This window comes from Xiphophorus maculatus, chromosome 20 (genome assembly GCF_002775205.1).
Source record: "Xiphophorus maculatus strain JP 163 A chromosome 20, X_maculatus-5.0-male, whole genome shotgun sequence".
Taxonomy (NCBI): Eukaryota; Metazoa; Chordata; class Actinopteri; order Cyprinodontiformes; family Poeciliidae; genus Xiphophorus; species Xiphophorus maculatus.
The window spans coordinates 24,812,981-24,826,329 of record NC_036462.1 but is presented as its reverse complement, the minus strand read 5'-3'; the positions used below and the strand labels follow the sequence as shown (position 1 = coordinate 24,826,329).

General features: G+C 41.0%; 1 protein-coding gene across 1 annotated transcript; it reads left to right on the top strand.

Annotated features, from left to right (window-relative positions):
- The first annotated feature begins 7,723 nt into the window (after positions 1-7,723).
- Positions 7,724-9,876, top strand: msx1 (msh homeobox 1). Its single transcript, XM_005797951.2, has 2 exons — positions 7,724-8,273; positions 8,493-9,876. The coding sequence occupies exons 1-2, from the start codon at positions 7,847-7,849 to the stop codon at positions 8,909-8,911; spliced, it is 846 nt and encodes a 281-aa protein (XP_005798008.1). The 5' UTR covers positions 7,724-7,846; the 3' UTR covers positions 8,912-9,876.
- Positions 9,877-13,349: the final 3,473 nt, after the last annotated feature.

Genomic DNA, 13,349 nt, shown 5'->3' with positions numbered 1-13,349 from the left:
ATCAAACGCTTCGCCATTAGTTAATCAATCCACTTTTTAGATATCATGTTAGCCAGACCAGTGATTTGCAAACGATTTCACCGTGCAAGGATGTTTAATGGCGTGAGAGAAATAAAGGGGAAGGCGATCATTTAATTTCACACCAAAAGCTGCACCGCGGTTAATTGAGATTTCTTTGGCTGAGCGATGAAATATTGTAAATCTTAAAAAAAAAAAAAAAAAAAAAAAAAAAAAAAGAAAGAAAGAAAAAAGCAGCAGTTTTTATCTGGATTTTACAGCGCGTTTGGGCGACAGGCTCAGGGAGTGATACGGCTGCTGGCACGGTGAAATGATTTTGATTTGGAAGTCAAGCAGGGGTCACAGCGTGAGGGATGCTGATCCTATCAGGCTGGGCGGGAGCGTGTGAGTGATGCTGGGATAATGAAGAGACGTGGAGCCTATGGAGCCTCTCAGCAACGCACCGAATGCGCAGTACTGGACCGTAATGTGAACGCAAAATCCAAAATGAGCCCAAATGATCGTTTCATGTAAAATGAATGTATATGTGAATTGAACTGAGTTGATATAAAAGGAATTTGGACCGAATTGCGCTCTATTCGACCACATATTAATCGCCTTGAGATGACGTCATCTGTAATTGCCGCTATATAAATAAACTGAATACAAAATTTCCGATAATTTATTTGCGAGTGTTGTTGTTATTATTATTATTATTATTATTATTATTATTATTATTATTATTATTATTATTTAAAGTAATTGTAATAATAGTATCCTTTCTATTAAAAATCTGTCATATTTTATGAGAAATCTTATTTATACTAAGATAAAAGTGATTTAACCAGCTAAAACTTATAAAAGCGAAATGTCTGGGTGATGTGGCTTTCTGGGCATGACCGAGGGGTAAAGGGAGCAAAAAACCGCAAAACGCCAGGAATTATTTGACGTTTTAAAATACATGTTTCATTTTTATTGTAATAATCGTGATATGAGTATTTTTGAAATAATATACAAAAAAAAAGTGTATCCATTGATGATAATTTATTAAACTGACAACATAAAAAGCATTTCAACAGAGAACATATCTGAATAATCATGTCCAGGTACTTTAGAATAAAATCAACATGAAACAGCTCAAAATTAGGCTTGTTAAACTGAAATATTAACCAACACCACGACTTCTTTCAAACAGCTGAAATCTCTAAAAAGCAAAAAGGAGGGAAATCTCTCCGACATTTTAATTTATATCTGTTGTTAGATCAAACACTTGATTGGTTACATAATGGCATTTTTAATTTATTTACTCAGAAAGGGTTTGTAGGAGTTTATATGGGTCCTTATACAACCAGACCCCCACTAACACCGATCAGTTTCGAAGCAACTTTCATTTCTTTTAAGGTGGACATACCGGAACCGTCACTCCTGTTAAAATTACAATCACATTCCAACTCACCAGCTCAAAATAAAGTGTTGCAAGTGTTGCTATATAACGACTGATTCTTGTTTGCTGTCGCCGTTGCTTGTAGTTGGATTCTTACCCCAAATATTAGCCTTCTCGCAGACCGAGCACCAGCGTTGTGCATAAATGTCAACAGTTAAAATTGTGCTTCATTGATCAGTTAAAGTTTAAACACCTCCGACTGCGCCGATTACAACAGAACTGCACACTTTCTCTGAAGACCTTCAACCGCAAACCTGAAGTTTGGATAACATTTCCACCTGTATCTCACCTCGGACCTTCTTAAATCACCGTGCCTGATTCTGCAGGCACATTTTTCTGCGCAGCGCCTCTCCTCAGACAATATGCCCCCCGCTAGTCTGGCGACAGCCGAGCTGAGAGAGGGCTTCCCCCCCCCCCCCCCCCCCCCTCTTCTCCTTCCCTTTCCTCTGAAGCGCAAAGGTTTTGTTTTTTTTTCTTTTACTTTTTTTTTAATCATCCCCATTTCCACAGGGACGCGTTCATCCAGCCTGTCAGCTCGGGAAAAGGTGAGGGAAGATAAATGGGGAATAAAAGGTATTTTATTCTTGGTCAATTTAATAGACTTAGAAAGTTATTCATTTGAGCAGGTAAAAAAACAAAAAAAACTTCTTCTACTTTAGGAGGAGTTTATTTGTGGAAGCTTTAAAATAGTTTATTTCTTTCGGCGTGCCTCGAAATCGGGACTTTATTTCTCTGCTTCTTCCTGTTTGCTGTTCTGCGAGATTTATTATCTGTAACATTCAAATCTGGACATAAAGTGAATAACTTGTGCCTTCTGTTTCCGTCGTGACTTGATGGAGACGTGTCATTTCAAGAACTGGCGGAACAAGTGAGGCATTTTTAATACTGTCTTTCTTTCTTGTCCAAAATTATTCCATGCTGACTTTTTGTGGGCCATTTCATTGTTACTTATATTTGATCGTCAGAACAACTCCAAGTCTGTAATAAAAAAATGAAGAAAAGAAAAAAGTTCCCATATGAACCCAAACAGTATGGCGGACGGGGGCTGGGTTATCACATCAAACTGGAAGTTAATGTTGTTTCCACACATTTGAACTGGCAGCCGGTCCATATTACACCGGTCATTTTGTGAAACCAACACAAAACTGTGAGAGGGTCAATGTCGCAATTTACATGGGCCAAAGTTATTTATTTACTTATTTATTTGCTTATGTAGTAAGTTATTTATTTTATTAAAAAACTCACTATAGGACTCGTCTTAAACGTATGATACACATAATAGCTCACACTAATTTTAAAAAATAAAGCAAAGTTCATTTTCCATTTTTATATTTTTAAAAACTATATGATGTGCTTTTTTTAAGAGTGAGAGAGACAGAGAGAGCGAGAGTCTCATTAATTGTATTTTTTTTATTTTTTTTGTAACAGTTATTCGCAACATAAAACGGATCCTTTATGCTGCCACCTAAAGCCACGAACAATTAATCCAGGAATTTGGAAATATGTACCAACTGGTCCGGGACTACTTTTTCTTTCTGCCGTAAATGGACGTTCACGCAGGTACAGCTACACCTGCCACGCTGATTGGCTGGAGCGCATCCCGAAGCTTAAATGACCGAGAGGCATTGTTGCTTAGTGGCAACAAAGTGGCCCGCTCCGCCTGATTGCGCTAATTGCTCCGAAACAGGATCCATTATGTATAATTATAGAGACCTTGGGCCGGACCGAAGGCTGCTGCTTCCATCTCTCCGCAGGGGGGGAACTCGCCAAGAGAAATCCACTCAAACAGTCACGGAAGCGGCGAAAGTCCCTTTCCTTCGAACGTGCACTTGAATCTTCTCATTAATAAGTAAATAAATTAGACAGCATACCTGCCCGCGCGTGAGTGTTACTGTCCCCGGATGAAAGTCACTTTACAAGGACCGAGAGCAAATATTTAACCTAAAACAACAGCAGCTCCTTTTTACATCCACTTCTCTTTTCGTGTCTTTACAGTTTAAATTGACGGAGCTCGCATGAAAAGGGTTAAGACAACTTTCGGAGGCGGCAACAATGAGGCCTTTGTCTGCAGCCCCTTGCCCCCTGAGGAGGAATCAAAGGTAGTTTATGAAGTTAAAGAAAGGCCCGATGGGCCTTAAACCTTTTTTCTGTAACTTAACTCGGCCCTCATTTGTTGCCCCGGGATTTAAATAAAACGGGATGGTAATCGTTTTCTCCGTGGCACACCAGTCTCTCTCTTTTTCTTTTCTTTTATAAAGGCTCAAGTTTGGGATGTTGAATGGCACCAAAGTCCCGCTGCTGCCACATGAAGCTAAAACACACAAAAGTCTGCAGTGAAGCCCGTTAGAGGCTCAAAAATGCATTTTTTAAAAAAATATATATATAAAATTGCGTTTTAGTGACGACTGAAGAAAATGTGTCCATGAAGCAGACATTTGTTGTTGGTTTATAATTAAGAGATGAACATCGTCTTGACATGTTTATAATGTTACAAAACAAACATACACACAATTTCGTATTTGATTCTTTTTTCTGCATAAATATGAGCCGCCTAAACTGAGGCTGCTTCGTGCCAAACATTACAAACATTAGTCAACTCAATTCGCCCCTTAATTATTTTAGTCATTAGTCATGTCTCGCCTTTTATTTGATACCTCTGTTGTTGTTATGCATCTCTTTTTTTTAAAGTTAAGTAATAAATACTCGTTTAGTGCCTTACTAAAGGTACTAGTAAAGGTACTAAACCTTTAGTAGTACCTTATTAAAGGTACTAAACGACTCATTCTGACTGCTGGCGAATTATAATGTTCTGGATTCCACTTGTGATTTTGAATGAAATTTGAACTATAAGTCCTGTAAATATTAGCAGGAGATATTTACAACTATTCAGACGTGACAATGTTATTGTCACATTTCTCAAGAGTCAGTTGGCCCTGAAGTGGATCAAAAGCAGAGTAAATGAAAATAGTGTAATGGGGTATTCAGAAAATAATGTACATTTCAATTAGATAATAGCAATTTCTTAACATTTTTATTCAAATGTTTTCCGCAATTCTTGCAACGACCAAGAATAATAAATTGGTAGGCAATAGGTTATTCACATTAATACGAAACGTGTTTGTTTACATGTGCGAAATGGAAGTATGAAGGAACGAAGTGGCAATGCAAACTGGCGGGGGCCAATTGATCCGGAGCTTCAGAAGTCATCAGCTGATGCCTCCTGAAGCCTATAGTGTAAAGGCACACTCCTGCACTAAGGACCAGGTAAGTGTTTGAGCCCCCAGGCAGAGAGGTCTTCCGTCGGCTTCCGTCGGCTGACGGAAGACCTCTCTGAGCCCCGATGCCCTGGAGCATCGGGGCTCTTTTAAAAGTATTCCGTGTTGCATGTTCTGTTTTTTTTTTTTTTTTAAGTGTTTCCAAACGCACAGCTGCACAAAGCACATGCATCATCTGCAAATGCAAACTAAGACAATAATCACCTGCAGCTGTTAATTAAAGTAAAAATAAACAACAACAAAAAACCCGGGTACGCACCTTGATTTTCATGACTAGAAGTCAAGTTCTCATTAAAAACTAACATCGGTTTTCATGTTCCTCTCAACCTGTCACGACAAGCCTCTCTCACACACAAATAGCAGATTATTTACCTTATCTGGCTATCTTTATTGCTTTGCAGGAAAGGTCGGCCGGGCGCCTCGGTCGCAAATCATTGTGTCACCTTGAATGTTAATTGCACTTTATGAGAAGCTGGTCTTTTTTTATATATATAATATGTTTTAACCATTTCAAACCACCGCAACAAGCCCAGACTTAATGAGGCGGCGTACCGCCAAAAAGGAGGGAGATGTCCCTCTGACCGCGGAGAGCCGCACCAGCAGCTCTCCGTCCATCCACAGCCACGGGTCAGCGGCGGTGTGGCGATGTCATTACGCGCGTTCCAGGAGTCCTTCATTACGTCGCTGCTGCCTGCGCCGCTCGCACAAACCTGTGGGCGCCGACTCAGCTTCCTCCACTTATACATGTAGACTGACACTACACGACTCTGGCGCTCATTTGAATAGACTGCAGCGGCATGTGATCAGCAGAGGGCGGACTAATTTCTCGGGCTGAATGGCTCAGTGTCCCTGGGCTAGGGCGGACAGAGGAAGAGGAGGAGAAGGAGAAAAGAAAAAAGGAGGAGGAGGAGGTGCGAGCGAAAGCGTTTTTCTTTTTGTTTTTTTCCTTTCTCCCAATAGTCTCCCTAAAAGTGCAGCCCTTTGATCCGGGCCGCTGCTGGCGCCTAAAAACAACATAAGTTGTCTGCCCATTAGAGAGACTGACAAATCGTGACAGATTGTTTATGCGTGGTAATTAGCGGTGCTGACGCTAAAGCCTGAGAACTGATGCAATAAAAAGAAAAAAAAGAAAGACTCTACCTGCCTTCACTGGCAAGGGAGTTTAGTTAGTTATAGATAGATAGATAGATAGATAGATAGATAGATAGATAGATAGATAGATAGATAGATAGATAGATAGATAGATAGATAGATAGATAGATAGATAGATAGATAGATAGATAGACAGACAGACAGACAGACAGACAGACAGACAGACAGACAGACAGACAGACAGACAGACAGACAGACAGACAGACAGACAGACAGACAGACAGACAGACAGACAGACAGACAGACAGATGTAAAAATCCTATTTTTCTTTATCCCTTCTTTCAAATTGAAAAAGACATGAGTATATGCTATTCCAGGAAGACTGACGTCAGTATTTCGTCTTGCATAAAACTGTCCATACCCTGCAGTCATTAAAAAAGTCATTTAAAAAATTTTAAACACCTGGATCAGTGAAAACAGAAGGCTGGCCGCAGACTTATTCTGGCATTGCATCAAAAAATGTTCACCAAGGATTATTGTGCACTGTGGTGTCCTTTAATGGGAATTGGATATGATATGCATTTGTTTGGGAGTAACTGGAACAGAAATACTTCTCTGCCCTACCATCACAAACGTAAACATGTAGCCTGTCATGATGCATTGTTAGACAGCAAAACTCTTGACGGGACTGTCTGGCGCAGAGCAGAAAATAGATATGTGGAAAAGAAAGCGCAATTTAGCACAGTAGAGGATCTGTGATGCTGTGGGGGCGACCTCTCTTCCAGTAACCATGGAAACCTCACCAGAATGCAGAAGGAAATCTTGGAATGAACTCCTTTCAATAAGAAAAAAAAATCTGGTGATCTCTACCAAAAACCTGTAAGTGGGTCATGCCTCTAATACTTATTCAAGACACATTTCTCCCTAGAGAAATGACTTATCAGAGGCAATATCAACCTTCTCCCATCCATGGGTGAGCTGAAGAGTAGGAGATAACCTATGCTCTCTGGACAATTTGGAGGTGTGTGCTTCAATCTTGTAAATTAGCCAAAGGGCTGCCCTATTGGACAAATGAAATTGTACACCAAACCAAACCTAGGCAACCGGCAACTTTTGCTGGTGTTAAATTTTGCTCATCAAATTTTGGTGATATTTTGTTTTCTCGCAAAATTCTGTAGAGTAAACATCTTTTGTGTTCAATGATGCAACTGCAATAAGATGTGAATTTATTACTCGTCTTAACAAAGAGTGCCAAGAAATTTGTCCACGTTTCAGTACTAAAAAAGAACGACAATGTCAATCTAGCTAGCAAGCTGATCTTCTTAATTTGATTAGCTTCAATAAATGACACTTCTAGCTGCTGGTTTCAGAAAAAAATGGCAACTTCTTGGAATAGATTTTAAAAGTTTTATGTCTTTTTCACTAACATGTTATGATTGAAGTAGCTTGGCCTCACTCCCTAATTTTGACATAAAAGGACAAACCTGGTGCCAAAAAAGACAACTATGTAGAATTACAGTAATTTAGCTGAGCAAGCATATTTTAAAGTTGTCTTTACATTACATACAGCAGAATCATCGATTGGAGTCAGTCCAAACACACTGGTTAAAATGTAACAGTGTGTTTTAGCAGTATAAGAAAAAAAATCTTATTCTTTCTGTTCTCGGATATAATTAGGACTAAAACGCCATTTGGGAGCTCTTACTCTTGATTAAACCACGGATCATAAAGAGTTTGTTTTGTTTACGTGTATTTGAAGTCGGTTATATTGCTAAATTTCTTCTGTCAGATTTTGTTTTTCTTTTTTAAACCCCACATTTCACTCGGTCCGGCCCCCTGTCTACGCCGATTGGCCGCCTCTCTCTCCACGCCTGCTTTATTATACAGCTCTTCGCTCCAATCTGGCCGCATAAACATGAGGATGCAGTCACTTTAGCAGAACTCTTCCCACGGCTCGCAGTCACAGTCGAGACTTGGAAAAAAAGTCGTCTCTCTTTTATATATATATATTTTTTACTTGCGCACAGTCGGGACCTGTATGGCCCCATCGATCGCCATGTCAGCACTGACCGCCGGTGTGAAAAGCGAAGACCTCTCCCCCCGATCGGTGCTCGTCAATAGAGGCGAAATGCAGACCAGCCTGAGCCCCGCAGAGGAGACCGGGAAGCCCAAAGTCGCGATCCTGCCTTTCAGCGTGGAGGCGCTGATGGCTGACAGGAAGCCCAGCAGAGAGGTGCCATCTCCGGACGGCGCGGCCGGGACGTCCCAGTCACTGGCGAAGGGGACGCGGATGGGCGCCTTCGCCGGTCTAGACGCTTCTGTTCCCGCGTTGCCGATGAACTCTGCGTTTTCTGTCGGCGACATTATGAACATGTCCGACGATGTGCTGATTAAACCCGAGAGCCCGGATAGTCAAGAGAGGACTTCGTGGATCCAAAGTCCACGTTTCTCCCCGACACCCCCACGTAAGTCCCACTTAAAAATGCTTGTTGTGAGAATTACGCATGGGTAGAGTTTATATTGCACATAATGTAAAACTAACGCGTACATTTAAGAGACCAAAATGTGCCAACCCGATTTCTTTTTTTTGCAAAGTGTTCAGTTTCGAAGAGGTACTAAATGTTTTTTTAAATTATTTTTTTAATATATATTTTGGTAACCGGGTCGCTTTGTTGTCGTTGCAGGACGCTTGAGTCCTCCCGCCTGCCCGCTGCGCAAACACAAGACAAACAGAAAGCCTCGGACTCCGTTCACCACGTCCCAGCTGCTGGCCCTGGAGAGGAAGTTCCGCCAGAAGCAGTACCTCTCCATCGCGGAGCGCGCGGAGTTCTCCAGCTCCCTCAACCTCACGGAGACCCAGGTGAAAATCTGGTTCCAGAACAGAAGAGCCAAGGCCAAGCGCCTCCAGGAGGCAGAGCTGGAAAAACTGAAAATGGCAGCGAAGCCCATGTTGCCCCCGGCCTTCGGGATCTCCTTCCCTCTCGGCGCACACGTTCCGGCGTCCTACGCGGGGTCGCACCCGTTCCAGAGGCACTCGCTGCCGGTGTCTCCTGTGGGACTGTACGCCGCGCATGTGGGATACAGTATGTACCACCTGGCTTGACAGTGGTGAGGGGGGGACACTCAAAAGAAAGAGGGCACCAGCAGGACTACGTTTTAAAGAGAGATTGGGCCCCTTTTGGACCAATGATGCGACAAATGAGAAAAGCATCCAGGTGGGGAGGTCAGTGTCGCGTCTGGTCAGGGAGGGTGGGAGCAAGGCCTCCTAACGGACCCACTCTGACGACGCTGTGTTCTCTTCCGTTTCGACCTGGCCAGTAAACTCCCACAGTGTGTGTGTGTGTGTCATTTGTGTCAGATAAGATTCTCTGAAGATGGATTTTTTTTTCTTTTCCTCTTTTTTTTTTTTTTTTTTTGCAAATATGGAAGACGACTTGCAACCTTCAAACGTGTTTTGACCTTAAAGTCAAGTGTGGACATTAAACAGGGCGTCCATGACAGCCAGGTGAAAGGTGACAAGCCTTTTTTCCCCAGAGATCAAGGCGCAGCTTGACATACTTTTTTTGTACCTACGAACTTTGACTGGGCTTAAAAAAAGACAAGCTGATGTCAAACTACACTAACAACTCCACAGCTTTGGAATCGGTATTTTTCCGTTTTGTTTTCATGTTTTACTTTCATATAAATGCGCAATCGCAGCGTCTCACTTAGTCCGTAAAATCTGGAGAATCACAGCGTTTGTTTTTATTCTGTTTTTTTTAATAACAGCACTGTCTGTTGTTTCATTGGTTCCCTTATTTTGGAAGGGGAAAGTGTACTGTAAAGTAATGTATATTTGAAAAAAAAATATCCTCATTTATATTCTGAATATATTTGTGACATAACTTAACAATAAATTGTTTATTCTTTTTTCCCCCATGTTTTTCGTTTTAAATTGCGCTTTTCCATTTTAACTGCAGAAGGTCTGCCTTAAACCTATTTTAAATATATTTTAGAGCGATTTAACCGAAAACAAATTATGTTTAGGGTTATAGAGTTTAAACAAGAGATTTGGGTTAAAAAGCTGAACTCTTCCAAGCGTGTGACTTTCAATGTCTACGTTCACTGGTTATGAAGTGAAAAAGGGCAAATTTTCAACTTTTTCTTTTTTCTTTTTTTTTTATATAAAGACTTGTCTACACAAAAGACTTGTGTAAATCTGACAAGTTGGAGGATGAGACTCATTTTCGCTGGTCAAACTTAAACATCTTCAGGAAAATCCATATTAGATGAAAACAAGGTGCATTAAGTACAATATATATAAGTAAAAAAAATGAGTTACTTAAATATCACAAAGAAAACTTCTGATCTCATTCGATCCCTGTCGTGGTCTCTGTTTCGGCTCATCTCAGTGTCGTTTGGAAGTGGATTTAATCAAATTCCATGTTTTTCTGCGATCAAGTTATAACGATAATGCTTCTGTACCGATTCCAGTTTTTAGGTTTCTTCCAATTTTGACCTCTTACTTTTTTTTCTATAATGTATAATTAAGAAAAGGACATTCCCCTGTTGGAGGTAGTGGTTTTGAAACTGAAATGAAGGAACTTGAACACTAGGAGTATTTAGGTTTCAGAGGAAGTCTTTCTGATTTTCGGGACTGAAAATGTTCTTAGTTTTGATGCGTTTAATGAATGATGGTGGTGGCAGGGTTTGGTTTATTGAACATTTGATCTGCGGATCGATCAGAGTCGATTGGAAAACTGGTCAGTTCGATTTTAAGCCAATGGTTCGGTACATCTCGATATTTTCTTAGCTGTGCGTGTTTTTCTTTTCGCCTTTGAATCGCCTAACCCAGATATTAGAGGCGCCAGATGGAAGCAGGAGGAAGAGTGGGTGGTGGACAATCACTTTTGCTGACTTCAAACCGCAGAGATACATTCTGAAAATTGCCTCTCTTGGGTGGAAATTGCTCGTAAACAATCCGCCGTGTGACTGTCATTACGTGCGTTTAAGGGTGTAAAGTGAGCCGGGTGGCAAGTCATTGCAACATGAGGTGGACTGAGCCATGTGTCGGTGTGAGTCTGGAGGAGAGTTTCTGACGCCCTGGAGTAAACGCAGGCAGAAAAGTATCCGAACAGAAACTTAAGGTCGTTTTCTGCCATCAGGGGATGAGAGGAGAGGGCTCAGATAGGAAGGTTCGGGGTGGGGGGATTACAGACCGCTCCGCGGCGCTTTTAAAGGCTTTCTCCGGACTTTCCTGCCATTCAGGCAGGGGTTAAACTGGAGTAAAATAATTGCTGTAATGAGCAAAGGCAATCTGCCGCAGACAGAGGCCGGCTCCAGCGAGGCTGTAGCTCCAGGCAAGGCGGAACTTTTATCATTCCTAAAATGTCAACGGGGGACTGGGACGGGCAACACGCTCAGCTCAGAGCGCTGTGGTGAAGCAAGCAACCAGGGCAAGAGCCTTTTCACTTATTCAGGTACAATCCTTTTGTTCGTTTTCATTATTTGTCGTTTAGACTCATCTCAAAAATGTTTTGCTTTTCTTCGACTCGGCTCCCCAGATCACCTCCGCTCCGTCTCGTCCAGCATGCAGGCACGAACTAACGTATAATCCCCGACAATAAGTTCAAATCACACGGATGGACGCTCCTTCTGAAAAGAGCAGAAACTTGACACAAAGGAACCAAAGGAGACCGGTCCTCTCTTCTGAAGCCTTTCATTCCTTTGTCCCCCACCGCTCTCTGCCAGGGGCCAAACACCAAAACAAAAGTCGCTTGTTTATGTCGTGGAAAAGATCACAGGAGGTTTCTCTTAACTCCGTGGTAAAACCTCTTGATCCCCAAAGGAGGCAAATAGGTTATTATCTTGGATAAATGATTACAAAAAGAAGACGACTTTAACCGTTGAATGGACGGAGTATTATGGGCAAGTTTAGCTTGTAAATGTAACCAGAGTGTCTATTTAAAAGCTTGTTTTCCCCGCTAAGCCCGTGTCTTTTTTTTTTTTAGAGTTATATGTTAAAAAAAATTGAAAGAGACTGACAAATAAAGCAAGCTGTCATATTTATTTCAGAAACTCATCAAATGAGCCGTTGATTTACCTTTTTCCTCATTTTGTGATTGAAGAAAATCTAATGATCCCTGAGCAATTTTTCACTTTTAGGCCTAATACTGTACACAATTACATGCATGACTCACTATGACTCAAATAACCCCAAAGACTTTGAAATTCGGTCATAATAAGCTCTGCTTAGTCTCATATTATACGGGGAAAAAATAATTCGGCTTTAAATGTGAGATTAAGTGGTATTTGAGTATTTTGGGGGGAAAAATATTTAAATTAATCACAACTGCTTAACAACAAATAAAGCAATTGAAAAGCAGTGGTTTAGGTGTCGTTTTACGAGTACGAAATGGAACCAGGGAGGTACGAAACGGCTTCACTTTGGAAAAGACCAACCGTATTCGCGAATTTTTATTACACTGTAAAATCGTATTTAGTGATTTTACTTTTACGAAATAACATAAAAAATATCACTAAAATGCCAAAAAAATAAAATAAGAAATCACAAGCGGTATTTCTTTTTCAGCATTACTTTAAAGAACTGGCCTTTCGCTGGTTCACAACCGGCATCCTCCATGACAGATCCCACACCACCACCTTCTGTCCACAGGCAGATTAACAGAACCGCAGCAGTAAACACGCATATGGAACCACTAGTGCACTACAGGCTCATTTTATTTACATAACACACATGTTATTATTAATATTATACATATAATGTACGCAACTACCAGCCCTTCTTTGATCTCATTACGATTTCCTAAAAGCAAAATAAAACCATATAACTAATATAATCACTTATAGGCTAATGCAAAAATAAAATCATTTGAATTGGAAAAAAAAAAAAAGTGAGCCAATTTCACCTGTTTATGTCCATGCGTGTAACTGCATGCCTGTCCAGCGCCGCGTGCAGCCTATAATAATAATAACTCCACATGAACGTGATAAATCATGGCTCAAAGATAGCCATCATCGGCAATTTCTTGCGGATGTCTCTCCACTAAAAGCGAGGAGGCTAATAAAACCTGGCCTCCTGCAGAAAACCAGATGTTCACGTTTTGACGGGAATGTACAGCAATATCACAGCGCACTTTTTCAGAAATGAAAAACCGCAGTAGGTTTTTACCATGGAGTCAGCTCTGAGAGAAAAGAAGAGATAAGAAGAGATGTAAATCGACCTACATTTCTTATTTTTTGCGTGATTGTGATTCCGCTGCTGAAACCTCATTTAAGCGGATGAATATAATATTATTGATAAACATTATTACACAATCAATATAGTTGTTTTATTATTTCAAGTGTATACGCTATTTGAGTTATTCTACATAGGATATGATGGTAGGCTGACAAAAATTTAACCTTACTGCAATGATGAGAAAATTAGTTAAAGGATACCACTAGAGGGCAGCACCGTCTTGACCTCCATGCCATGAAAGGTTGACGTCTTGCCCTTTGCTCAGCCGTTTTTGTGCTGAGCAGAGACAAGAATAAAGGTT

Bases quoted from the DNA above. Each gene is read 5' to 3' on its own strand.
- msx1 (XM_005797951.2), top strand. From the start codon at position 7,847: ATGGCCCCATCGATCGCCATGTCAGCACTGACCGCCGGTGTGAAAAGC. The intron at 8,274-8,492 runs GTAAGTCCCACT...TTGTCGTTGCAG, and splicing joins TTTCTCCCCGACACCCCCAC to GACGCTTGAGTCCTCCCGCC.